At 48.2% G+C, this 27,730-nt stretch overlaps 1 protein-coding gene across 1 annotated transcript in view; it reads left to right on the top strand.

Annotated features, from left to right (window-relative positions):
* Window positions 1-27,730, top strand: part of ESPL1 (extra spindle pole bodies like 1, separase) — a 600,179-nt gene that overhangs the window by 107,737 nt on the left and 464,712 nt on the right. Inside the window, exons 11-12 of the mRNA XM_086929411.1 lie at window positions 11,769-11,908; window positions 12,543-12,677. Of these exons, the coding sequence (XP_086785537.1) occupies window positions 11,769-11,908; window positions 12,543-12,677 (275 nt within the window). The remainder of the gene's footprint in view (window positions 1-11,768; window positions 11,909-12,542; window positions 12,678-27,730) is intronic.

The raw sequence follows: 27,730 nt of genomic DNA, 5'->3' as shown, positions 1-27,730 counted from the left end.
ACAGGCTTTGATTCCCATCTTTCAGCCGTTATCCCGGGTTTCGGTCAGGTTGACGCTGCGGCTGCTGGGGCTGATGCTTCCTGCATCCTTCTGGTGCATCACGCCCGGTGGCGGATGCGGGCTCTGCAGTGGGACCTGAAGTTTCAGTGGGCCCAGCATCAGGGCAGCTTGTCCGACCATGTCTTGATCTTGGAGGGCACTGCGAGACAACTGCAGTGGTGGCTCATGGACCGCGATTGGGTCAGAGGCAGATCCCTCTCCCTTCCCCAACTGGAGCACGTTGTTGTGACGGACGCGTCCCTCCAGGGCTGGGGAGGCCACTTGGGAGAGGCAGAGATCAGAGGCATCTGGTCTCCGGCCGAGTCCCGGCTCCATATCAACCTGTTAGAGCTCCGGGCGATTCGTTTGGCACTGAAAGCATTCCTCCCCTTTGTCAACGGGAGTGTAGTGCAGGTGTTCACGGACAACACCACCGCCATGTGGTACTGCAACAAGCAGGGCGGGGTGGGGTCGTGGACCCTTTGCCAGGAGGCTCTGCGCCTCTGGCAATGGCTGGAACGTCAGGGCGTGACTCTGACGGTTCAACACGTGGCAGGTTCTCTGAACGCCAGGGCGGACGAACTCGGCCGTCGGTGCTCGATGGATCACGAATGGCGTCTGAACTCGGACGTGGCGCAAGGCCTCTTTCTGCAATGGGGAGAGCCTTGGTTAGATCTATTCGCCACAGAAGAGAACGCTCAATGTCATCAGTTCTGCGCGTTGGAGTTTCCAAGACGGCACTCTCACGGCGACTCCTTTCGGCGCGAGTGGAGTTGCGGTCTGTTGTACGCCTTTCCGCCTATACCACCTCTGCCCAGAGTGCTGAAGATCAGGCGCGACCGGGCCCAAGTCATCCTTGTGGCTCAGGACTGGGCTCGAAGGTACTGGTATCCCGAGCTACTCAGCATGTCAGTCGGTCCCCCGATCCGCCTGCCCCTTCAGGAGGACATTCTGTCTCAGCAGCAGGGGACGGTCTTCCACCAGAACCTGTCCAGCCTCCACCTCCATGCGTGGAGATTGAGCGGCGGCAGTACAGGCCATTTGACTTGCCTCCTGAAGTCTGTGATGTGATTCTGGCAGCCAGGCGTTCCTCCACGAAATCGGTATACGCCTGTTGGTGGAACAAGTTTGTGGCATGGTGCACAGCAAAGGCTGTGGATCCTCTCTATGCCCCTCTTTCTGAGGTTCTTCTCTTCCTTCTTTCTCTTGCCCAGCAGGGCTCTGCTCTGGGCACTATCAAGGGCTAACTTTCTGCCCTTTCGGCCTTTCTGAGGCTGCCTGATCAACCTTCTTTGTTCAAGTCCCCCATTGTAACAAGATTCTTGAAGGGCATCACACACATGTATCCACCTGTTCAGTTTGTGATGCCTCAGTGGGACTTGAACCTGGTTCTAACATTCTTGATGTGTGCTCCCTTTGAGCCCCTTCATTCCTGTCCTCTACGTCTTCTGACTTTAAAGACAGCTTTCCTGGTTTCCATCACCTCTGCCAGGAGAGTGAGTGAGCTCCAGGCTCTTTCTGTCAAACCTCCTTTCATGTCTATTCATCCAGACGCCGGCACGTCTGGAAGGCACACCAGCAGACCCCCCTGACTACGGAGAAACGCGCTCAGCTACGAAATATTAAAATCTGGAAGAGGCCACCTAGTGAAAGCAATCCTCTCTACAAATCACAATAAGGAATGGTGTGTGTGTGAAAATATAAATAACGATGGCATAACCATTAGAAGAATATCCTTCCTTCTACACAAGTATTGTTTAGATCATAACTGTGGAACCAATTTGGAGTGAAATAAGTTGTGCCTGCGAATCTCTACTCAACCAAAATAATATATCCTATGAGCAACCCTGATTAAAAATAAGAAGTGGAATCAACAAATATCAGTGCTATATATTTCCTGCTGAAACCTCTTCATTATTAAAAACATCAGGATAACTAAGTAAAGAACTTGTTTTACACCTGTCTGTGTGTAAAAAACGAAATGACGGTCACCTGATGAAGGCCTCAGGCCGAAACGCGTTGTGTTCTATTCTACCGCATTTGCCTTCATATAATTTTCCACCGACCGAACATATCGTACAGCACCTTTTTTGTATTTAACTGTATATTGTTGTAGGTTTTTGTTTACAATAGGTATTATATGTTATTTATTGTCGCTGGTATGAACTATAATGGTTACTCTATGAATTAAGTGAATTTACATTTTAAAAAAGAAACACTAAACTTTGTTGTCCAAAATGGAAAAAAAGATATAAAAATGAAACAAATAATAAGAAAAATAAAATAACCATATATTTTCCATACGTTGCTGTCTAAGCGAATTATTAATGTCAATGTAATGAGTATGTAAAATGAGGTTGTAACAAGGGCACTAATATCAATTGGTTTGCTATTTTTTCTTCTCAACTCAAACCTCCTTTCCTGTCCATTCATCCTGACAAGGTGGTTTTGAGAACTAGACCTTCTTTCCTGCCCAAAGTTGTCTCTGCTTTTCACATCGGGCAGTCCATCACCCTCCCCTCCCTTCCTTCTTCCCGCCTCCGCATCCTTCAAAGGATGAAGAGCGGCTCCATCGTCTGGACCCAAAACGTGCGCTTTCATTTTATATGGATCGCACACGTCAGTTCCGGGTGGATGACCAACTGTTTGTTGGCTACGTGGGTGCGAAGAAGGGACGGGCGGTACATAAACGGACCATCTCTCGGTGGGTCGTTCTGTGCATCAAAGCGTGCTACTCTTTGGCTCGAAAGGAGCCTCCTGTTGGGCTGAGGGCCCATTCCACTCGGGCCACGGCGGCTACTACTGCCCTGGGCCGGGGAGTCCCCTTGCAGGACATTTGCCAGGCGGCTACGTGGGCCTCGCTGCACACGTTTGCGAGGCACTACTGCCTGGACAGTCCAGTCCGGAGGGATGGCTTCTTTGGCCGTTCTGTCCTTCAGGACTTTCTGGTGTAGGTTTGTATTGGTTCGCAGTCCCACCACCGGGGTTGGTATTGCTGGGGTATCTATTCTAAGGTAAGGAATCTAATACTAACCTGTTTCTTTCAGATGAACAAGTTACTTACCTTCGGTAACGATATATCTGTAAGAAACAGTAGTTAGTATTGGATTCCTTACCGCCCCACCCATCCTCCCCGTTCTGCGAACTGATACCTAGGGTCAAGGACATCCCTTTCAGGGCCCTAGTTTCAAATGCCACCAGTGTTGGTTCTTACATGGCTCTGCGTGTTCTGGCACGGAAAAGCTGTGTACAAAGAACTGACGTCAGCGCGCGGAGGCGGCGTCTATATACTCCAGCGACGTCATCACGGCGCACGACGGCGACGACTGACGCGGAGCCGCAGGGGACGCCTGCAGACGACGCCTACCGACGCGCAGGGGTACTGCTACGCAAAAGTTTCCGGATCCAGACTGACGCCTGGGGATATTCTAAGGTAAGGAATCTAATACGAACTACTGTTTCTTACAGATATATCGTTACCGAAGGTAAGTAACGTGTTCATCAATTTGTAATAATTGCTCATACAATGATCAACTAATTACTACCCCAGCTTGACTCTAGGATAGAAACACAACCCTTATGAGTAGTTGGATTCCCATCAATCGCAAACTTGATCAATCTTATCATCTGGGTATCCAACCTTCCATCCACTTCTCCTCTTGATCAATGAGGATTCAACTGTGGGTTATATCATAAAGTAGGTCATCAAGAGAATCCACAAAAGAAGAAATAAGGGTTCATGTATGAAAAAGACCATATAAAATAGTCCTGCGAACAGGATGTTATGACTGGAATAATTGTATGCAGTGCAAAAGTGTAAGTGCAGTTTAAAACAGGATTTATAACATAAAATCCTCATTAAAAACAGTGCAACCAGGCAGTTTCATACATCACCGCCTGTATTATCCGGTCCACATGTTTCAGCCTACAGGATTGTTTGACCCTTCCTTCCGTCAGGACCTTCTTGTTGTTTTGCTACTGCACTGATGTTTACTGTGAACTACGTGCAAACAAAAAATTATTTCCAATTTCTTTTTTTCAAAAGGAAAGTTTCTTCAACGTGTGGATTGGAATTAATACAATCTCACCTATCAAGTATGTCTCCTCAGTACCCAGGAGGTTTAAATAAACCAGTGAAGTACGAGGAATGAGCCTCACCTCGTCTGGAACACAGCTCGGGTATAGGAGGCCACACTTTCCATCGTTACCCCAAGCCTTTCCCAAGAATACAGCCAATCGATGACTTTGCTGTCCCTGGCCACTTTGTAGTATTTCTAGACTTTGCGTTGTGCTGTGCCTCCCTTGGAAGTTTAGCTTTGTAACAAAGTTTTATTCGCATTGGTCCAATCTGCCATATTAGGGATCACTCTGTATTGAAAGTCTTGAAGTTTGCTAGGCCTTTAGCGAGAAGTTTAGTGTCTGCACTGAGGAGCGAAATGGGCCTTTACGAGTCCTGGAGCTCTCTGGATTTCCCTGCCTTGAGTATGGACACTATCTTTGCCATGCCTAATCCACAGAGAGTACTACTATCCTATGAGCCTCAATAAACCTATTGTTTAGTGGAGGTACTATCTCCATAGCCATTTGTTTGAAGGTCCCCTTGATGCCTGTAGTTTTCCCAGATTGCAATTGTGTGAGTGCCAGCTGTCACCTTCAATCTTCTCAACCATGCCCTCCAAGCACTCCAACACCTGTCCCGCCTACATGACGCTCCTCCTTCCTTGCAGCCAAGGCATGGAACACCCTCCCTCTGCACCTTCGCCAGACACCAACTCTCCAAATTCCTGAAGGAGCTCAATACCTGGCTCTTTGACTCACCGTAAGCATCCAGGAGCTGCAAGGACCTTAGAGGGTCTTGAAGGACCACAGGACCTGGCCTTTTCGATGAATCTCCACGCATCCACGAGCTGTACCCCCCCTCCATGCGCCTTGAGACTTTCGGGTGAGTAGCTGCGCTTAATTGAGTTGATGCCTGGGGGGTATTCTAAGGTGAGGAATCTGTGGTTGATTGCCCTTGATTGAGTTTGTTCTGTTAGGTCGCTCTCGACTTCCTCAACCCTAAACCTCACCCCACTTTTTCAGTTATTCCTTGCAACTCGCCCAGTGCCATGATGCTCCCCTGGGAGCGAACGCCTGCGCTTTACAAATGCCCATAAATATCAAATATCAAACCCAATCAGTTGTTTTCCAGGGCAGTCAGTGACCAACATTCTCACAGCTTTGAGTTTACAGTGTAGAAATGCTGGAAGTAGATTGCCAAAACATCGATTATGGCCTCACTGCAAATTGCATTCTTGCCATCTGATGGCATTATCATGGGTATGTAGATCCATTATCGTTCCCTGGCTCTGAACCATGCTAAGATCTTGCCTGTCTGGTCACATACTTCATACATTTGTTCCTGCCTTGTGATGTAGGACCTCTTAACTGACCTAGTGAGCCGTAGTTCAATAAATCTTCAGTCTCTGGGGGACTGCTCTAGTGGATTCCTTTTCTACTTGCAAGAATGCTTACTGCCTGAAATTCTTTACCCTCCAGTATGTGTTGCAGGTAGCATTGGGAGACTTATTTCGCTTACAGTGGAACTTTGTTTCAATAACAGATTCTTCTCATACTCTTGATGTATTGGGTTTGTGAAAGCTCCACTTTGATCGGACTCAAGTCATTCTGATAGCCCTGGACTAACCAAGAAGCATGTGGTCGGGGGACCTGTTGCCTCTTTGCTTGTGCCACCTGCTCCATCCCCTCCCAGGGTAGACCTACTCAGTCCCAGTGGCAAGTTTCTCGCCCTAAACCCTTATCCCTGGAGATTGAGCGGGGCGACTTTAATGCTTTTTCTTTACCTCCTGAAGTAGTGCGTGATTGTGTGTGCATGCAGCCATTCTACCAAATCGTTTTTCTGCAAGATAGACTAGGTTTGTGATGTGGTATAAGGACAATTGGGTAGATACGCTTCTGATAGACTTCTAACCACAGATTCCTCACCTTCGAATACCCCCTAGGCATCAGACTGCACCCCATAAATTTTGCGTCCCAAGAGTCTGTGTTGGAAGTTACGTTGATGTGCCGATATAGGTATCACCCAAGCGTGCGGACATCCCTTCTGTTCTTTCTGTGCCAATAGAGCAGATCCAGAGAGCTTGCTTTGTCACTTTTGACTTCATTTTTGCAATTTGATTCTTTTTAAATGACTGCTCCCAGTCTGCTGCGGACACCATATTGGATCCTATTTGAAACCTAATCCAAGATGACGCTAGTACCCTTGTCAGGATACTGACACCACATGTCCTAAACTCTTTCCTCCTGTCGAGGAGAAGCTGCCAGCACCCAACTCCTACCCTCCAGAGTCAACCAAAATAAGTGGTGACTCCACCCGAGGCACAGCGCAATGTGATGCGTGCCGGAGCCAGGTAGGTGGAGTGCCAAAGCCAAATTTAGCCTAGGGGGAGTGAGGGGGAAGGAGGGGGTGGTGGGGCTTGAACCCCCAGGCTGTCATGAGGAGTGCTGGGAAAGAAGGCTAGGTCTCCTGGGGCGGCACAGTGACCATGTGCAATCATGTAGTGCAAAGGAGCCCTTTTGCAAGCTTTGCCCAGGACCCAGTGAGTGAGGGGTCATCTTTGGGGGCAGAGGAATCCTTGCAGGAAGACCCCAGTCCACTGTGTTGCATCCACAGCATCCTTGGAGCACCTTCACCATTCTTCATCCCTTGTTTCAGGACGACTCTATAGGAATCCATTGCAATACAGTTAAAGTGCCTGGAACTGCTGAAGGACTACTTCTCCTGAGAAGGTAACTGTTCTGAAGGACCTTGTTGGTCCCCCTGACTGGCTTCCTCCCGGAATTAGTCATCCCAAGTACTTCTAACTGACCAGATGACACTTCTAAGTTTTCCTTGAAAAAGCTTGCAAGTGTCCAATTTGTTGACTTTGCCAAGGCTTGTTAGTTTATTGGCATTACCTTGATTTATTAGTGCTTGTAAAATGCACATCTCTGGAACCCGCTGATTCATCGTTTTAATTCTAGTGTCTAAATTCTTATAGTAAATCATCTTTTTTACAAATAGGTTTCGGATTTCTTGAGTGTCTTGTTCATTTCTTCTCAAATGTTTTGGTGCTGTCTAAATGTATTACACTAGCTCCTCTGGGTTTGCCTTGCTACTCAGTACCACAGCTACCCACAGATGAGCTGAGGGTTTTACGGATGAAACCTACTGGATATAAAGTGGTTGGTAAGTTTATTACACAAAGGTTGCACAACTACACCATATAGTACACCACATTTCTTCACATGGGCAATAAAACCCGACCAAGTGGGTGATTCGGCTCATCCATAAGGGGTACAACCTATATTTTTCAAACTCTTCCACACCATTCCAAGAACTGACTGAGGACCATCTCTGAATGCTTCGTCAGGAAGAGCAGACTCTTTTGGCCAATAACTATAGAGTACCAGCACCAGAAGTAGGGTCTGTTAATTTTTCCCATTGCTTCCTGGTGCTGAAGGCAGCACCCTTTGCGCTATACAAGGCTTGCGCACTCATAACTACTTTATAAAAAAAAGAGAAATGTATTAATGCCACATAGGCTTAGGACCTGCCTGCCCTGTATCCTGGAGACTGGATTGTGGTGCTTGATCTGCGGAGCATGTTTCTACACATCCCCGTCCTGCCGGGCCACAGGCCCTACTTGCGGTACGAGGTGGCCCACAAGCATTTTTAGCTTGCTGTCCTCCCTTTTGTCCTCACCAGTGCCCATCTGATCAGAAGTGATAGCAGTGGTTGCAGCCCTACTACAGAGATTATGGGTTCCAGTTTTCCCCTACCTCGATGACTGGCTGAAGTCCCAGTGGGTGTAGCATCAGGGGAATCTCTCAGACCTGATCCAGATACCAGAGGGAACTGCAATGCTTTCTCACAGACCTGATTTGGGTCAGCAGAATACTCCTGCCCCTTCCTCATGCAGAGTTCATTTTGATGATAGATGCATTACTCCTGCACTGGGGCGGCATCTTGGAGAGTTGGAGACCAGAGTAGTCTGGTCTCTGTCTGGAACCTCAGCTCCACATTAATATGGTGGAGTTGAGTGTGATCAATGGAAGGCTGGTTCAGGTGTTCATGGACAGAACCTCCACCATGTTGTACTGCAACAAACTGGGTGAATTTGTGGGCCTTGTGCCAGGAGGTTCTGCACCTCTGGACATGGCTGGATCGTCTATCATTTCCTAGTCCTAGAGCATATGGTGGGATCTCTGAAGCCAGGGCAGACTAACTCAGCCGTTGATGCTTTGATATTCATGAATGGCATCTCTCCTTAGGGGTGGTGCAAGTTCTTTCGACAATGGTTCGATCTACCCGACACTGCAGAGCGCATTGTCTGTCAGCACTTCTGCGTTATATAGTTTCCAACGCCGCTCTTGTTCAGACTCTGCAGTTTCGAGTGGGGTCGTGCTTACTTTTCGCCGTTAATCCATTACCACTCCTGCAGGAGTTCTCAAGAAGATCATGAATGAGAGAGGCACAAGTCATCCTATTGATTCCGGTTTGGGCACATAAGGTCCAGAAATCCTGAGCATGAGCATCTATCCTCTGGTCAGGCTGCTTCTTCAGGAGGGTCTTCTGTCACAATAGGGCAGGGTCCTGCAACGGAACCTGCACATGCTCCACCTTCATGCATGGAGATTTAGTGCTGACAGTTAAGGGTTTTTGATCTCCCTCTCGAAGTTTGTGATATCTTGGCAGCCAGGCGTCTCTCTATTAAAACGGTCTATGCCTGCTGTTAGGATAACTTAGGGGTTTGGTGTTCCTCATGCCATGTGGACCACATTTCTGCACCTCTTGCTGACGTCTGTTTTTGTGCTTTAGCTCGGCAAGGCTTTGCACTGGGCACAGTTAAAGTCTGTCAGCCGGCTTGACTTTCTTGTGGCTCCTGGATCAGCTGTCCCTGACCAGCTGGTTCTATGGGCACGTGCCCTTTTTTTCCAAAAGTGGTAACACCGTTTCACATTGGCCCGTGTACTACTTTTCCTGCTATGCCTCATCCAGGAAAGGAGGAGGAGAGGCTCCTTTTTTTTGGATGCTAAAAAGGCTCTTTGTTGTGTTCACATGAGCAAAGATGGGCAAGGCTGTGCAGAAACACATCCTCTTTAGCTCTATAGTAATCTGTATGAAAAGTAGGGTAGGGTGGAATTTGTGGATTTTGATGTCATGGAATTACATTAACATTCTGTGGAATTCTGGGACTGAGTGGGCATTTGCCACCGTTTTCGAAGCCCAAAATGCACCCAGTAGTCCAAAAGTGGATGCAAGAATGCATTTTGCCTATGAAAATGGAGCAGCCTCTCTGTGCCCTTGCATGCTTTGCTGCGATTAAGGTTTTAATCACTACAGAGTATGTAAGGGCGCAGAGAGGTATACAGTTTCAAAAAATGACGACCAGAGGGAGCAGACCAACTATGTTTAGAATCTGGATGTCCTTGCGTACTCTGCAGGGATCAAAAGTTAAACACTGCAGAGTATGTAAGAGTGCAGAGGGGAATACAGTGCTTTGTAAATACTGTGGGAAGAAGTAGCAGTCCCTCGATGTTTAAAAACCAGTGCACATGGCTGAGCAAGAGATTTTATGTAATTCTGTTAAATTGTCCAGATTCCTCTGATTCCGCCAGTGGAACTTAATATTTCTGCCCATCAATCCACTGAGTGCCTCTAGGCTCACTCCACCCTGGCTGATGCTGTAACTACTGTATTAGAGCACGCTGGGTGGAGGGGGTGACAACTGTCCCTGATATTTGTTAAGCTGCCTTGTGGATGTCCCTCCATACGTTCACGAAGCACTGGACAGTCTGGTCCATTGAAAACTATGTTTCGCCCATTCGATTCTTCAGGACTTTTTTGTACGAAGTCAGTTCGCAGACCCTATTCTAGGAAGGTTTTGCTTTGGTATCTATTCTAAGGTGTATCTGCCGTTAAAAGGGTGAATCAGAAGAACAAGTTGCTTACATTCAAAAAAGATTTTCCTGGTCTGGACTCCATTTAATTCCAGATTCCTCAACTACCCTCCCACGGTCCTCGCTCTGTAAATTGAGCTGTTTCTCAAAAAGGTCCCATTAGACGATGCACACTGGCCAACCCCATTTTTTTAGGGGGCCTCTGCATTTTTTTGCACAGATCTAGTCACGAAAGAAACTAATGTCAAAACTCCGGGTGATGCCTATTGTCACTTCTGATGAAGACTGTGGAGCCAAAAACGCCACCTACTGGTGTGCAGTGGTACTGCTAAAGATGTTCCAAATCCAGTCAAACACCTGGGTCATATTCGAAGGTGAAATATCTGTGGTTAGACAGTCTTTACGAGATAAAGCATTAGCGACTGAAGGTTAGTTGTTCTTCAGGCCCGGATAACAGACAAATTGTACAATTTACCCCTTTCGCTGGTGCAACAAAAGTGTGCAGTAGGCAGTCCAGGGACATTCAGCAGCCTGATCGGACTGTCTCACAGGCCAAAAGTCCCCTTTCAAGTCCCATGTAGACATGAGGTGTTGCAAGGTCTCACAAACATGTTTCCCAATTCCCCATTCACATTGCCGCCACGGGGCCTTAATCTTGTTCTGACTTTTTAAATGTGTTCCTGGTTTGAGCCATTGCACAGTTGCCCATTGCGAGTGCTTCCTTTCAAAACCGGTTTTCCAATTGCCATTAAGGTCAGCAAGACTTGTGATTTGCAGGTATCAAGTGTAAAGCCTCCCTTCACCACTTTCTTACTAGACAGGTATGGGATTCATATGATGTGCTTCTTACACAGGTAGTATTTTTCATCTACTACCTGTGGTTTCTGGAATCCAAGCGCCAAGATACTCCTTGGAATGGTAGCGCGCTATATAAGTCCCTCTTCACTTCACTTCTCAGAACCAGGGCTGTTTTCCTGCTTAAGTTGGTCATGTCTTTCATTTAAACCAATCCATCCCAATTCCTACATTCATTCCTCCCCTATATCCTACGAAAGTGGAGAGGCAACATAGACTAGACTATACTAGGCCTGGGCGTCTATACAAAAGGCAAGGAATCTGGAGGTAGAAGTATAATTCAAAAGAAAGTAATTTACCTTCAATAACTGAAGAGTCCTCTGCAATCCACCCTCTTCCCTGTTCATTGCAGGTTATTTCGTAAACCTTTTATTAATGTCCTGATTCTGTAAATTGTACTGCACCTGATTCACACTACACCATTCTCATCCATTTGCCTTGACACATGTTAAAAAAAAATGGAAGGGAAACTGACATCATTGTGCTGACCGGGACGCTTTATCGTTCCAGTGATGTCATGAAGATGCTGCTTTTGGCACCGAAGTGGAGCCTATGACCTCTACTAGTGTAGAGAGCGGTTAACATTTTTTGATTCTCTCTGAAGCCTGGGGTATTCAAAAGGTGGGGAATCTGTAGATGTTTTCCACCAGAAAGATAGTTACCGAAGGTAAGTAATCTTTTCATTGTGTACATTTCTAAATGTGCTCTTTAAACTTCATTTTTGAGAGTGACCCTGTGGCTGTTAGGTAGACGCCTCTGCAATGCTGTAGAAATAATCAAACCTTGCTTGTCATGCACCTGATTCTAAAATGCTGTTTAGTTAAATATCTACCTTTTTGTTTTTAGAGTTCTATAGATACATATTACAGCGTGGTCCCCTGTGTAGCCTCTTCAGCTGTGCCCTTTTTCACATGTCATATTGCATATTCTAGGCCAGTCGAAGTGCCTGGATGAAGCCCTCGCTCTGTGGAAGAAAGTCCTCTCTTCAACACATGTTCCAAAAGTGCGCTGCACTGAGCAAACCGTAGCATCACTACATATTCTAGGAGCTCTATACAAGCTCATTGATAAGGTACAGTATAGCTCTTGTGGTGAAGACTGATACAGCTGTTTAGCACCTGTTTATCTGTTCTGTGCAGGTTTTTCTGATCCATGTCGCGCATATCCTGCTTAATGTCACAATTAGGTTGCTCTATCCTGGATTATGCCTACTGATTTGATTGCACTCAAAGGTGTTTTTGGAATGTAACTTTGTCTACTAAGGTGTGTTCAAAAGTGCAGTCAGTCTGTTATGGTGCACATTCACATCTACTGGATAGAGGGGTAAGCTGAGGCTGCCGTTGGAAGGCAACATGGGGGTGGGAAGAAGACTTCTGACAAGTGCTGCATATGACTGCATCATTTGCCTCCAACAAGTCTGTTAGCCTGGCTAGAGGAGCAAGAGTGAAGCTGTAAACCTGGTCAAAGGTGGTGTATTTCCATTCTATTTTACTGGTTGAATATCCTCAGCTGAAATTAATGTCATGGTTGTTTTGGAGGACTTTGGAGTTTTTATGTTTCTCATGTAAATATCTCTGGAGTCTTTTAAAAAGGTGGTGGGGTTATCTATGTGGCTTCAGTGAATACATTGCTAGTAAATCTGTGCAGAATATAGTTTTGCATGTTTTCATTTGAAGTTTTCTCTGATTTGCCTTACCTCTTTGCAGCCACTTGAATCAATTGAGTGCTATCTCCTGCTTCGAAGACTCTCCAATGCGCTTGAGGACTCCTTAGCTACTGCAAATATCTTGTGTCATCTTAGCAAGATATTGTTCTTACTGGAATGCCCCAGCTATGCTAAGGTATGTGCCAAATTATAGAATTGGTTCCAATTTTATGATTTTATGTCTAACCTGTCACTCGATGCAGGCAGTATTTAGAGATAAATCAGTTGAATTTAGAATTGTTGGAAACCTTGTTATTTGTTTTGTGTGACAAGCTACATTGCTTTTGCGGAGTGAGGGGCCTTATTTGCAGTCCAAGATCAGTCATGGTTACTGGGCATTCATACAAAGAATGGCTTTACCAGGGATGTTCTGGGGCCATAATACCATTCCGCACAGTTTTTAATGATAGAAAAATGGAATTTGATTACCTTTTGGTAACTTATTCAATTCTAGAAGCTGATAATTAGTATTGAGAACCAGACTGCCCCATAGTTGAGGCCCCAAAAGCTTTTATCATTCTTATGCCCTTTGTACTTTAGCTTATCAGACTCTGACCCATACTATCCAGTGGACATACTGTTCATGTGTCCCTAAAACCTGATGGCAAGTTCTATGCCTAAATTGAAGTGAGGTTTTAAAAGGTTTTCACAAAGCTGCTTTAGAGTATCTTCAAAGGCCAAAACTAACGCTGGTCTAGTTTTAGTTTGCAAATATTTTGGTGCATGTGCCCACAATTGCACATCTATTTGCATAATCCAAACCACAAACTTGTGTAAAAAAACAGTGCATACATGAATTCATGATAATGAAGGCAAGTGAATACTTGTAGATTCCTGCTCATGCAAAGTGCTGGGTCTGGATGGAGTACACAACTATTTCTATTGCTAAATGTTGTGAAGCCTTGTTTTGAATTAGATATCCTCCTGCTGAGTAGCGGCTTTGCTGTATAGTTGGCTGGGGGACCTCTCCAAGGCTGCCACGCACAGGTGTTTCGCAGCAGCTAGCCTTTGTTAAATGCTGAAGCACATTTCCAAGTGCTAATCAAGTTGTACACATTCCAGGGTCTCTGCGCCTGAAAGGTGATTACCCCATGTGATTACAATGTTCAAGTCACGCAGCTCTGTTTCCTCTCCTAACATTTATTTGGGCTTGCTTGGGTGGGATGTGGATGCTAAATGTTTCATACTGGGAGCCATGGTGAAGACATCCAGATTTCAAGTATGAGGAAGGGCATTCATTGGATTTTGCTCTGGCATAGGAAATTGTGGCTACATGAGTGGGCTAGCTGGCTATATCCCCTGCCCATCAACACTGATAACTGGTTTCATGGAGAGGGCCATTATAAGTCCTTTGTGCTGCAAAAGACTAAGGCAACGACTCGTTCCAAAGCCAGTCTTTGAGCTGGCATAAAAAAATATACATTGACTCTGCAGAAGCCTTCAGAGTCCAACACCGGGTCAGACACACCCAGAGCATCTTCTGACTCAAGGATGCTGGTGGTGCTGAAAATTCCCTCTGCTTTAAATACCCCATCGGACACCAGGTCACCAATAGTGCCGAACCCCCCCGAAGACCGTCGTTGCCCCTAAAATCAAAGCCCATATAAATCCCAAAGAACTGCCTGTTCAGCCTATTTTGTCCAAGCTTCCAGAAGACCTTTATGCCAAGTAAAGGTTTCTGGCTATAACCCCAGATACAGGCAAGGTGGTAACAAAATATCCTACATGCAATTAAGGGGGAGAAGATTATGGGACCTCAAACTGAAGCCTCAATGTAAAAAACATAAGGATAAGGGCACCAGTCCCGTTCATTTCCTACTGGATTTCTACCCCCCCTACCACATATCACTCCAGTTCTACTTGCACCTTTTCCTCTTTCCTGTTTTGCCGGTGCCATCCACACCTCCACCTTTACCAACCTCACTACCATGCTCCACTCATATCCACCCACTCCCTCTTAGTTAAGGGAAAGCAGCAATCAGTAAAACGTAGACCCTGTACTACAATTCATGCTACCCAGATCCACACGGTGATCCTCATACACTTGAATACTGGAATGACTATGTCGACCCCCAAGGTGATGGAGGTCTCGATCTATACCCCTCAAAGTCTGACAAAACCACCACATATGAGTAAGGCTCCCTGTTTACCGTTTGTACTGATATTTACAGATAAATAGACCGAAACCCATTTATTTTCATGTCTGTATTTTTAAATGTGGATAAGAACGGAAATTGGGTGATTTTTGCGTGATTCTAAATACACTTTACCATGACTGCCAGACCAATAACTGTGGATTGAGAGGATTGCTTACCCGTCTCCCGCTTCCCCCTGTTGGCCACCTTAATCCGTAGCCCAAGTGAATCTCCCACTGCTCATACGATGCGCGCATCTCAACCAACATCTTGTGATCGGTTATATCCCGTGGCCGCTCTCTCTCTCCTTTGCCCCATGCAGCCTCGACTCGTGACAGTCACTTCGCTCAACTTAATCGACCCCCTCCTGGTGCGGCCCGCAACAAGAGCGTAGTCACTGATACACCAGGGGTGCCTGCTGCAATTTGATTCCCTTTGCAGCCCTGCAAGTTTGCTTCAAAGTTTGACACTTTTTGCTACTTTATTTCACTTTAATTTACTAGTATCACGGCCGTCTGCTTGGGCTGTTTGCTACCTGTCTCCCGCCGCGCCCTACTGGCCCCCTTAATCCTTTGCCCGAGTTAATCTCCCACGGCTCCTATGGTGCGCCACATCTTTAACTGACATGTGATCTAGCTTTTTACCTGAACCTTTGTCGACTACTATATTATGGGGAACTAATTTGCCTCGCACCAGCTGACCTCTAGAGTGCCTGATCTACCTCCCCCGCTCCTGAGCATGATCAGTCCCCTCCAGTACACAAGATTTGGCTTCACCTCAGTGGAAGCTCTGGGTCTTGCCGGCTACACCTATTCTTTTCTAGCTGCAGCCCTCCTTCAGCCCCATACGGGGCCTATTCTCTACCTCCTACAAACCAGGACAGCACCTGAGGGATGTTGCTCTATCCGCCACCTGAGGTAGCTTGGTTTGGGTTCCCTACATCCTCCTGATGCCCCTACCTGCATTGTGACCTGCTCCCTACTGCCTTCAACCGCGCAGCCTCTGGGTTGCAGCCTCTTGGCATTACTGGGCTCGGATCCTCTCCCTGTACTGCCCTCTCCCCGATTAGATATTACCCATTGCATTGGCATCGCTGGGCCCGCCCTGGCAACCTACCAGCCTATTCTCCCTTGATAGCTGGATCTGACCTGATCACAACAGGATGCAACTCCTTAACCGTCGCTTAACCTCCCAACCTTTCCAAGTCTGCTGCTAAATCCTTTAAGCATTCCCTCCTGAGAAGACACTCTGAGACTCGTATCTCTCACCTGTACTTAAACGCCGACAGGGGCATCATCCCTAATGATCTATTCATTACTAGGAAATCAGCACTATGGCACACTACCAAATATAACCTACTTAGCTTACACAATGTCAGGAACATTCCTTATGGTGCCAAACTCACGATTGTGCCTTCCCAAAACCCTAAAGCTGAACTTCCCATTACCTTTTACAAAAACGGCATTGTCCTGATCCAAGCACCAGACCTAGAATTCAATAAATTCGCTGACTTCTTCTGCATCCTTAAGAAACAAGTACTACTTTCCTCCACACACACCCTGGGCCTGCCGTCGTCCCCAACTCCTGTTGCAGCTCCGGTCCACTCAACTCTAAACCCAAGGGTAACAGCCTCCCATCTAGACCTACTAATGATGCTGCCACTCCCCCCTCTCTCCCTCAAGTTGGATTGGTGCAAATCCTCCCAATGTGTACTCCAATCAGTTCAAATCCAGAGATAGTATCTCCCCTAGAGCTGTCAGAACTTCCCTCCGACCTCTAGTATTTACCAATAAGCCACCCGCTTCCTATCCCCACTCCTCGCCCTCTCGCAGGCCACTTTGTTATGCGAGCAAAGCTCCTGGACTTCAGCTGAGGGCAAATGGGGAAACAAAGTAGCACCAAAGGTGCATTCTCAGCGGCACTAGGACGGCTGGGTGCAGGGTGCTGTTTCGACGTCAGGTGCCCTGTTTTCACTAGGGAACCTCCGGTTTGCAAAGGCACTGCAGGCTTGGGGATAAAGGTCTTCTGGGTGCGGCCACCACTTTGAGAGGTAAGTTGGGAAGTTAGGGGTTGGTTAGGCACCGTTGGTTTGCGCACACAAGGCCTTGGGACGTCTGGTGCAGGGGTGCCTATTGGTGTTGGATATTACGAGCTCCTGGTCGTGGTTGGGGAGACCTTCTGCATTTAAGCTGCAGGCGTCAGATGAGGGCTTGAGGCAGGTCAGGGGTTGCCAGATCTTGTATCTGGATCGCTGGGGTGACCTCTTCATGGTGTTTGACTACTCGTGCCGTGGACGAGGGTGGTACAGATTCAAGGTTTCCGGCCAAGGCCAGAGGTTGCAGATTAACAAATCCGGTGTTCACTGGAGACGGTCTTTGTAGTTGAAGGCAGGCAGGTCCTCCGAGTTTTACAAGGTTGCTGGCTGCAGGACACACCGGGATTTCACAGGAGCAGGTTCGAGGGGGAGACAGGCCTGTAGGGATGGGTCTGAGTCAGTGGACATCTTCCTCTTGTTAGCTGCTGCACGGCTTTCTGATAGATACATCTGCCAGTGGATTCCTCACCTTGCGTCTGTTTTCTTCTTCTTATACTTCTTGTCTGAGGAAGCAAGGTTCAGGGGTGCCCCTAAATACTAAATTTAGGGTAGTTACAGGTAGGTAAAAGGCAGGAACCAATGGGTCCCTTCCCTGGGGTGGGTACACCCCCGATTATGCCTCCCTCCAGTGGGAGGGGTGCATGAGCCAATCCCTGGTTGGCTGAGTCTCTCCATCTTCCTGATGGGGTGGACCGAGTTGTGCTTCACCTCGCCTCCCCCACCTGAGGGGTGGAGTTGGCAGAGGTAGGCACACCTCTCTACCTCACTTGTTTTTCCTGCCGGTTCTCCCACCCAAAGTGAGTGTCAGAACCAGTGGGGACCAGTTGCTCAGAGCAGCATATGGCCTGGGGAAGCTTACAAAGGTGGCAAGCCTTTGAATCTTCCCCTTTGTGAACCCTGCCCATCCTGTGGGAGGAGGCTTGGCACCTCGTCCCAGGATGTGCATTGTTTCAGGCCCCAGAGAGCAGCAGGCTCTCGACCCAGGGGTCCAGAAACCTGTCTTGTGGTGGCAGCTGAAAGCAGTCACTCAACCTGGGCACTAGTGGTAGGTTTGTTTTCAGGGGGGATCTTGAAGATGCCTTCTGTGTGCATTTTTCATTAAGTCCCACACTGGCATCAGGGTGGGTAATTTGCTGAGATACCAAACTTCTCAGTTTTCAGTGTAGCCATTATGGTGCTGTGGAGTCCAAGGACAAACTCCCAGCACCAAATACTTTCAATGGCAGCATTGAACTTACGATGTCTAAGAATGGGCTTAGACACTGTAGGGGTACAGGGCTCATGCACCTGTACCCTCACCACTGGTATAGTGCACCCAGCTAGAGCGGTGACTGACCTATGCCAGGGAAGTGGGTTGTAGGCATGGCACACAGATGTGTGCCATGTCGACATTTTGTTCTGCACCAAGACACGCAGCCTGCTAGGCAGTGTGTGAGTAGTGGGACAGGACTTCGAAGGGTGGCACAATAAGTACTGCAGCCCTTAGAGGCCTTCTCTGGTCACAGTGCCCTGGGTATCTGTGGTACCATTTACCAGGGTCTGCCTGTTGTCCGAGATGCCAATTGGGTTTAGGCTTCAATGCAGTTTAAGGGAAAGAACATAGGCCCTGGGTACCTGTTTAACAGGAGCCCAGGGCACACACAGTCAAAGCAAAATCAGCAATTCTGCAAAAAGTGGTGGCAACCATCCAGAAAGAGGGCACTTTCTCACAATTCACGTGTACACAATGCATAATATTTCGCAAAGGATTTATTTCACTTAACCGTGCCAGGCCTAGCTTGGTTCTAGAAATGAAGTAACTTAGACCAATTTTGTTATAATAAAAAATTTGAGTTCAGTCTGAGCATGACTCATCATTTTGCTGATTGAGTGTGTAGAACAAATGCTTAACACTACCCTCTGATAAAGCCTTACTGCTCGCCCACATTACCACAAATAACCCAAATAGAGAGTAAGGTGCTATCTACTTTTACCTCTGCCTACCTTTTGGGTTTCACTGGACTCTCTGCACACTATACCTCATTTTGGTATTTTATATACAGAGCCAGCTTCCTACAGAGACTCGCACCAAATTTAGAAAAAATCAACTTTGAACTTTTATTTTAAGACCTAGTTCTTCGCAATCGGGTAAGTACATTTTTAAATACAAATACTTTTCACTTTCAGAAATTGATACACGAATTTCAGAGTTTTACTATGTTATCCTATGGAAGAAAACAATGTGGTTATACGGGTAAGTGTCTGACTTACAGGTCTAGTCTTCAGCACCAAAGGTTAGCAAGGGACAATGATCAGGTAAGAACCGAAACTGCACCACCAGTGGCACAGGGTCAGCCGGGTGCAGAGGTCAAAATCTGAATTTAATCCAATGGAGGAGTTCCCTCATCTTCAAGATGGAGGGGACTGAAAAGAGTGCTTAACTACACCTCCTCCACTGAGGGGTGGAGTTGGCAAATGTGAGCACACCTAGTCTTTCTGAGATTTCCCGCCCAAACTGAGGGTGTAAGCTGGGGGCTGCGATCTGCTCCTAGCAGCAGAGGTTGGGGGTCGCATTACAAAGGCGGCAGGCTTTTGAAGCTTCGCCTTGGAGCACTGGCCCATCCTGGGGGAGGAGGTGCGACACCTCTGCCCAGGATGTGTATTGATTCTGGTCCCAGAGAGCAGAGGCTCTCCGTCAAAGGGTCCAGAAACATGTCTGTGTGTGGCAGGCTCCCAAAAGTCGGTCAGTGCCCACACCAGGGTAGGTAGGTTTTCAGGGGACACCGCTGAGGTGCCGTCTGAGTACATGTTTTAATAAATCTCACACTGGCATCAGTGTGCATTTTTCTGATGGATACATCTGCCAGTGGATTCCTCACCTTGTGAATATCCCCCTGCGTCGGCAACGTTCGGAAAATTCTTTTGTAGCACGCCGGCGTAAATAAAGTCATAGGAGCACGGCACCGCGCGCGACTCCGACTGCCGTCACTGATTCCTTTATTAGGCCTAAGTCGGCGTGATGACATCAGTTCCCTTTTTTCCGCGTCGTCGACGCTAACGGTTTTGCAGGATCTTCTGTTGAGTTGATAGTAACTTTGTTACTATTGTGAGTTTTTTTGTATCTCTTCGATGTTGCTGTCTTCTGTCGTGATGTCGTCGAAGACTGGGTTTAAGCCGTATGATTCCTGCGGAAAGATGTCCATTACAGATCCGCATGGTGACTGTCTATGGTGTCTGGGTTCAGATCACGACGTTCAGGGTTGTCGATACTGTTTAAGGATGAACCCAAAGGCTCTTCAAGAACGTGAGGCAAAACTTCTTGTTGCCAAATTGAAGGGTAAGGATGCCAGGAAGAGTTCGAGATCGAGACGCCCGAAGTCGAGGTTGAGGTCCCGGTCGAGGTCGGCATCCAGGTCGACATGCTTACAGATCTAAGAAGCATAAAAGAAGGAAGCTTGGTTCAAGGCACCATTCCGGTAAGGAGTCGGAATCGAAAACGAGGTAGTCTTCTAAAAGGCATCGTAAGGACATGGTATCACCCTCTCCAGTTCAGAGTCCTGGAGGTGAGGCCTCGCCTTTGGAGTCACAGGAACATTCTCTGGCTCCGGTGTTGAATCAGTCTCCGGATCCGTCTCAGACTTCGGGACATGAGGGAGAAGATGAAGTTCCTGTTGCTCAGGGTTCAACGACTCCGGTAAACCAACCCGAGGAACAAGAGGAGTCTGCAACGTACCAAGATAAGCTTCATGGCCTAAAACATCTACAAATGCAATTACCGTGCCAGAGATCGTACAGGTGGCATAAGTCAGGCAAGGCATAAGTTACGGTGGTCCCAATCCATCCAGTCTTAACCTTCAGTCCCTACATGATTACAGCATTGCCCAAGCCCAGCGTCCACAATCATAAATGAATTCTCAGAGGCAACTGCCCAATCAGGCAATTCGCAGCTAACTGTAGCGTCATTGTCCATTCAAGAAGCGGCACTAGGTTGCGGTTCAGGAGGTCCCAAGTCCACGGCCAACGCCTCCCCAGGTCCGTCCTCCTCATCAGCACTCCGCCAAAGAAGGTAGGAAGTCAGGGGTCCCCAGATGTCCCTTGGCTGTGACCAAAGGGGTAGCAGTTCCGAATATGTGTAAGTGCTCTTGCCACGTGGTCAATGTCAATAACCAACATTTAAATTTGGGGGCCCGCCCCCTTCCCCATCTGCAAGCAACTAATCGTTTGGCCAATAGTAAACAGAGCGCCAAGAACTTCTTGGCACCGTTTTTATGGTTTGTGTCCAGCCTAGCAACGCCGTCAACGGGCATGGGGCAACAGCCACCCCCAACATTTCGGAAAGCCCCTCAAATACCAACGTCCAATATTCTGCAACCCTGGAGCAAGTCAAAGTAAGGTGTAGGAAATAGTCCCCCTCCTCCGCGCAGCGCTGGCAGCGGTCTGTGTCGCGTAATTGAAATATTTGTAGTTTGGTGGGTGTGTGGTATAGCCGGTGCAAGAATTTGTAGTGTATGAGGCGCAGCCTGTTCCCAGTGATCGCGTTGGTTTGTGTGCAGCTGGTCTCCCCTGTTCGTCCGTCAGCGGTGTGCCTAGATCATTGTCCCATTCCAACCTAGCCCGTATGAGGGTCGTCGTTGGCGCATTCTGCACGTGTTTGTAAAGTAGTGATATGACATGCCGCGGTGGGTCTGTTTAGAGCATGGCATGCAGGGGTCCGAAGGTCTCCGGTTCCTCCGGGAAAGAGGGGGAAATGGCGTGGATACTCTGTCGAAGGCGGGTATACAAGAAGGTATCCATTATCGAGGGAGGCCGGTCTCCAAAAAATTGCTCTGAAGTGCGAAATCGGCCTTGCGTATATAGATCCCCCCCATAGGTGATATTTGAGCTCAGTAAGTAATTTACGACATATCGCTTCGCAAGTAACCTGTAATTGGGGATCGTTCTTTTGTGGCATTCGGGGAGAGTATAAGAGTGGGCAGTCTAGCGTCCGAGCAATGCAGTGCCCATCTGCAACAGTGCAGTCCACTGTTGATGGGTCTCGTTCCCTAGCACTTATCTGCGTGTGTATATAGCCGGTCTTCACCCCAAGGGACATGTGGCCATCCTCCTCCGCCAAGTGAGCCATGTATGGCGCAGGGTGGAACCAATTTGTGGCGAAGTGGGCCTGGGCACAATCATAGTATCTTTCAGAATTGGGAACCTCAAATCCTCCCTGATGGTAGGGTAACATTAGCGTGGCTAGATTAATACACGCCTGTTTCCCTCCCCAGATCAGTCTAGTTCGTTGGGTCCGTAGCGTGCAAAAGAAAAAACTACCTGGGTTGTACATGATATTTACAAAAAGGTACAGTAGTTTCAGCAGTATCACCATTTTGAGAAGGGCGATGCGGCTGGCCATTGAAAGTGGGAGGCGTATCCATTTGGTGACGCTGTCTGTGATTTTATCTATGGCTGTCCTATAGTTAGCTCGCATCATAGTATCCTTCTGTCTAGTAATATGTATGCCTAAGTACTTTAGTTCTTCAAGTTCCCAAATCTGAGGATAATCAAGCTGATGTGGAGGTGTTATCTGTCAACGGGAATATCGCAGATTTGGCCCAATTAATTTGTATTCCAGCGATGCCTCCAAATTTCGTGAGCTCTCTCAGCACCGGATTTAGGTTGTCCTGGGGCTTGTGTATGTAAAGCGTCAGATCATCTGCGTATAGCGAGATGAGGAGCTGGCGAGCTGGATATGAGGGCACGGTGATTGTGATGTTGTTGGAGTTTCGCAGCTAGAGGTTCGATAGCTAGCGCCAAGAGAATTGGGGGATAGAGGGCAGCCCTGTCGTGTGCCCCTATGGATGTTAAACGGGGTGGACCTGGCTCCATTGAGCAGCACCGTGGCTGTGGGCTGGTGATATAGGAGTCACACCCAATCAATAAAGCTGAAGGGCATCCCCATGTATTCCAAAGTGCCCAGCAAGTAGTCCTATTCCAGCGAATCGAAGGCCTTGGTGGCATCAAGAAATACCACCACTGCCTCGCTCTTCGGATAGATAACTTGCAAGACAGCCTGTAGGGTGCACAAGTTATGTGAGGTTGCCCTATTCGGGACAAAGGCACCCTGGTCCGGCAGGACCAAGCGCTCCATAAATAGATTAAGGCGCGTGGCTAGGACCTTGGCCAAAATCTTGGTGTCACAATTTAGGAGCGACAAGGGCCGATAGGAGTCGCAGTGCATGGGGGGTTTGTCGGGTTTGAGCAGGGAAGTGATGAGGGCTTCCCGCATAGTGCTAGGGAAGCGACCCTCCTCGAGCGCTGCACAAAACACTGGTTTCAAAATAGCGGCCAAAAGGGGAGCAAAGGTTTTATAGAAGTCAATCGGAAGGCCGTCAAACCCAGGGGCCTTGCCAGAGCGCATCGACATGATAGCCTCCGTGATCTTGTCTATTTCAAGGTCTGCATGGAGGACGTTTTGCTGGGCATCTCCCAACCAAGCAAGCGTCACATCCTCAAAATAGGTGGGTAGATCAAGGGGTTCCCCTCTGTACGAGGAATACAGTGTGCTGTAGTGTTCCTGGAATATGCGGAGCTGATCAGGGAGGTTCCTAAATGTGTTACCCTCAGTATCCTGAATTTCCAGTATCCTGGATTTCTGTGACATAATTGGCAAATCTGAAAGGGTTTGACTGAATTTGCCAGTGCCCTTCCCGGCCTGTCCCCCTCTCCATAAATTTGTGCTGTGTGTTTTCCTCTGGAATATGCATTCCCTATCCGCTGCAGTTTCGTATTTGATCAGCTTGTCCCGCAGTTGGGCCTGAAGTGTCCCATCATCCGGGCTCTGAGTGATGGTGTCCTCCAGTAGGCGCAATTCATTTTCTAATGTGCGAAGTTCAGTATGCAGGGACTTGAGAATTCCACCTCCCTTTGCAATGCACCAGCCCCTCAACGTAACTTTGAATGCCTCCCATACAGTCGTGATGCTGGAGACAGACAACAGGTTACAGTCAAAGTCTGGGATGTTCTGTTCCAGTTCTGCCTTGAATACTGCATCCTGCAGGTGAGCGGGGTTAAGCTGCCAACTCAAAAACGGTGAGCAATCTAATGGGATGCGGAGCTCTACAGTGACTGGGGAGTGGTCGGAGAACGTTCAGGCCAAATGTGTTGCATGAGTGAGCCAATTGGCTATCCCCACCGAGACAAAAATGTAATCAATGCGTGCCCAGGTGGAGTGTACAGTCGAGTAGTGTGTGCCTTCCCCCAAGAATGGGGTGGATGTCTCCAGGCGTCTATCCAACCACTATTGTCCACTATATCACACAGTGCCTTCTGCGTGGCTGAGTAGTGTGCAGGAAGAGGTCGGGACCGGTCCAGTTGGGGCCGTAAAGCAGTGTTATAGTACGGGTAATACCAATCGTTTGGATTTTCCCCCACAGCAGGAGCAAAGCATTTGGATTATCCACATTAGGCCCATAGTAATTAGCAAACAATATTTTGTGAGAACAAGTCGCCCCATAGCAAACAAAATCTGCCCTCAGAATCTGAGTCCATTCCTGTGGGTGTGAAGGCTACGCCACGTTTAACCAAGGTGGGGACTCCCCTGGAGTAATTAGAGTAGGAAGAGAAGTTTCGGCACGTAGCCCATCTTGCTGCAAAGCAGGTAGAGGTACTACGGGCTAGATGAGTCTCCTGTAGGAGAGCAATAGCTATCCCATGCCCGTTGAGGTATCCCAGTGTCTGCCTGCGTTTCCTGGTGTCATTGAGGCCTCTAACGTTCCATGTGGCCAATGTAAGGGTGCGCAGGGGTTGTGTCTCACCTGTGGTCTCCATGACCATAATGTACAGAAGGTATTAGATGGGTATTTGGTGGATCTCTGTCCGCATAGGACAAACAGTAAAAATGCTAGATTTTGTGTGTAGTGTGAATGCCGCCCTGTCCACCAAACTAATGCAAGTCAAACCATTTTCCCTCCCCCACCGGCATCCTCAACTTGACGGCTATTAGGCACCCACCCTCTAAAAACATACACATCTTAAAGCACCTCCAAAAGGTAGTGAAGGTAGGGGGTTCGCCCATTAGGGTGAGGAACCGCTAGGGGCATTCGACCCGCACAATCACCTCCCTACTTGCACCCACAAGGGCCTCTGCTGCGAAGCAGAGCAGACATACGTGGGATGGAGGTGGGTAGCCGAGCAGGGTGTGATTACATATCTAATCGTGTCCAAACAATTGTATACATCACCACTTGAAGTCAGTTCGATAGTCCATGAACGAAGTGTAGGGTGTCTCGCTGCCGTCTATCCCTCATCATGTGTCAGTCCGGAGAGCGTCAAGTCAAGTCAGAAATTTGTATAGCGCGCTACATACCCAGAGGGTCTCAAGTGGCTTGAAGAAGGGTGGGGAGTTATTTGTCGAAAATCCATGTTTTGAGTTGCTTTCTGAATGCTAGGTGGTTCTGAGTGAGACGAAGGTGAGGGGGAAGTGAGTTCCAAGTATTAGCTGCTAGGTAGGAAAAGGATCTACCTCCCATGGTGGTTTTGTTGATGCGAGGTACAGTGGCAAGGGCTTGGTTGGAGGATCTAAGTTGGCGTGAAGGGGTGTAGAAGGATAGTCGTGAGTTGAGGCATTCGGGTCCGATTTCGTAGAGTGCTTTGTGTGCGTGGGTTAGGAGTCGGAAAGTGATCCTCTTATTGACGGGGGGCCAGTGGAGGTTTTTCAGGTGATCAGAGATGTGCTCTTGACGCGGGATGTCTAATATGAGCCTGTCTGAGGCGTTCTGGATACGTTGTAGTTTCTTCTGGAGTTTTGCGGTGGTTCCGGCGTATAAGGTGTTTCCGTAGTCCAGTCGGCTCGTGACCAGAGCGTGGGTGACTGTTTTTCTGGTTTCGGTGGGGATCCAGCGGAAAGTTTTTTTGAGCATGCGAAGAATGTTGAAGCAAGATGAAGAAACGGCGTTGACTTGTCTGTTCATCGAGAGTGAGGAATCCAGGATGACGCCCAGGTTCCGTGCGTGGTCCGTCGTGGTGGGTGCTTTTCCAAGGGCCTCTGGCCACCAAGAGTCGTCCCAGGCGGAGGGGGAGGTACCTAGGATGAGGACTTCTGTTTTGTCGTGATATTGAACGCTCCTGGGCCGCCCCCTCTCTGGAGGCTGCTCTTTCAGGTCGCTTGATGTAGTCTTCCACCGGCTGCGGGGTGACAAAGGTGCTGCTTTCCGCGGTGCGTGATCTTGAGTTTGGCAGGATAGAGCATAGTGTAGGGGATTTCCTACGTCTGAAGCTTTTTCTTCACTGCGGTGAAATTGCATCTCGCCTCCTGCACTGCCAGTGTGAAATCAGGAAAGAACACTAGCAACGTGTTTTCGTAAGGTATTTGTCCCTTTTTGTGAGCTCGCTGTAGCACCGCCCGCCTTTTGGGCTGTTACACCCACTCTTTGTGGGATACGGTTACGGAGGTGCTGCCTCAGTGCCCGGAGGAGGCCCGGGCAAAGCTCATCCAAGCCCTGGCGGAAGGGCGGGATGCAGCACGCTACTCAATACGGTGTGGAGTCGACACCACGGACTCGCTAGGTAGGACGATTGCAACAGTGACGGTTCGCGTGAAGGACTGGGTTTTTCTAAGACCCAGCGGTGCCAGGGATAACACCTAAAACCTTCGTGGGTAACCTGTTCCGGCGTACAAATGACAGAGACACGGGACACTTCCTTCGGCGTCAAAGATTCGAGGTTTATTACTGCAGGGAAACACAGAAGTCACAGGAAGTACAACACGTGTAGGTTCGAGGAGTCTGCTTCAACTTGTATCTGTGGATCGCTCCTTTTATACAGTTTTCGTGCATAGGATAACATGGTACACAAAGGTTTACAACTTGGTTCCCATCGTAAAGACCATAAGGGGTCGCTTTCATGTATTCAGGGCCCGGAACATAAGTACAGTAACGTTTGGTAGTTCCCAACTGTAAAAGCACATCTTCCCACCATTAGTACATTCCAATCAGCAGTAAACGAATCAAGGAAGAGACAAAAACAGGTGCAGAGGAAGACAGGAACAGTGAGCAGATCGAAAAGGGTGTAAAAAGGAAGGTATCGGGAAACACGAGCTGCAGGCATCAAAGGGGACGTGCCTAATGAATACACAACTAAGACAATAGACCGGCACGGCAAGATGAGCCTCGAGCGGGGCCATCTGCCCTACAGTGCCATCCCCCTCATCATAAAGACACCTTCAAAGGAAACGTGTCTTCCGCAAGAGTTTGGGAATCCCAGGGTCGCGAAGCGGACAGCGTCCGTTCGCTGGCTACTTGAGGGCAAGAGACAAAATGGATGCCGTATCTAAGATGGAACCTGTGGGTTCAGATGAAGAAACCCACGAAACAAACGAACGGTTTAGGCTAGCACAGGGAAAACGCGTACACCCACTAAACTCGTCATTTGCGGTTCATAGATACAAGACTCGACCATATTCGTACGAGTCGAAAACACCACTTACGATCGTCACGGAACCTCACGCGGCAGCGCCTGGCTGAGGTCCGCCAACTTTTCAGGGGATGTCTAGGGCTCGCTCATGGACATGCCCTTCAATGGCCATTGCCTTTTTGGCGACAAAGTGTGAACGTTTCAAGGGCTACGGCCAAGTCCTTGGGCCTAGGCCAGCGACACCAAACTTCCGCTTTTCACCCCTTTCGTGGCAAAGGAAGGGGCGCCCCCACACGTCCAGCCAGCCCTAGGCCGCAGAACCAGTCAACGCAGTCAACGCGGTGCCGGGGGACAACGGCAGTGTCCGTCTGTAGGAAGGTGGATACCTGACTATGGTTACCCCAGATTTTTTGCCTAGTGTTTAGCTGGTTTTCGACTTAGTCTGGGGCCCTGATTAGCAGGATCCCAGGCCAACTATCTGCTCTCTGTAAAATGGACTCCATGTACTTTAGGTACATCTCCAATTGGACATTGGGTCACCTTATGATCCTCTGTACAGTGTACTATAGGTACCCAGGGCATAGGTGC

The sequence above is a fragment of the Lissotriton vulgaris genome, chromosome 1_1 (assembly GCF_964263255.1).
Source record: "Lissotriton vulgaris chromosome 1_1, aLisVul1.2, whole genome shotgun sequence".
NCBI lineage: Eukaryota > Metazoa > Chordata > Amphibia > Caudata > Salamandridae > Lissotriton > Lissotriton vulgaris.
Note: the sequence above shows the minus strand (reverse complement) of the source record. Positions and strands in the feature narration are given on the sequence as shown.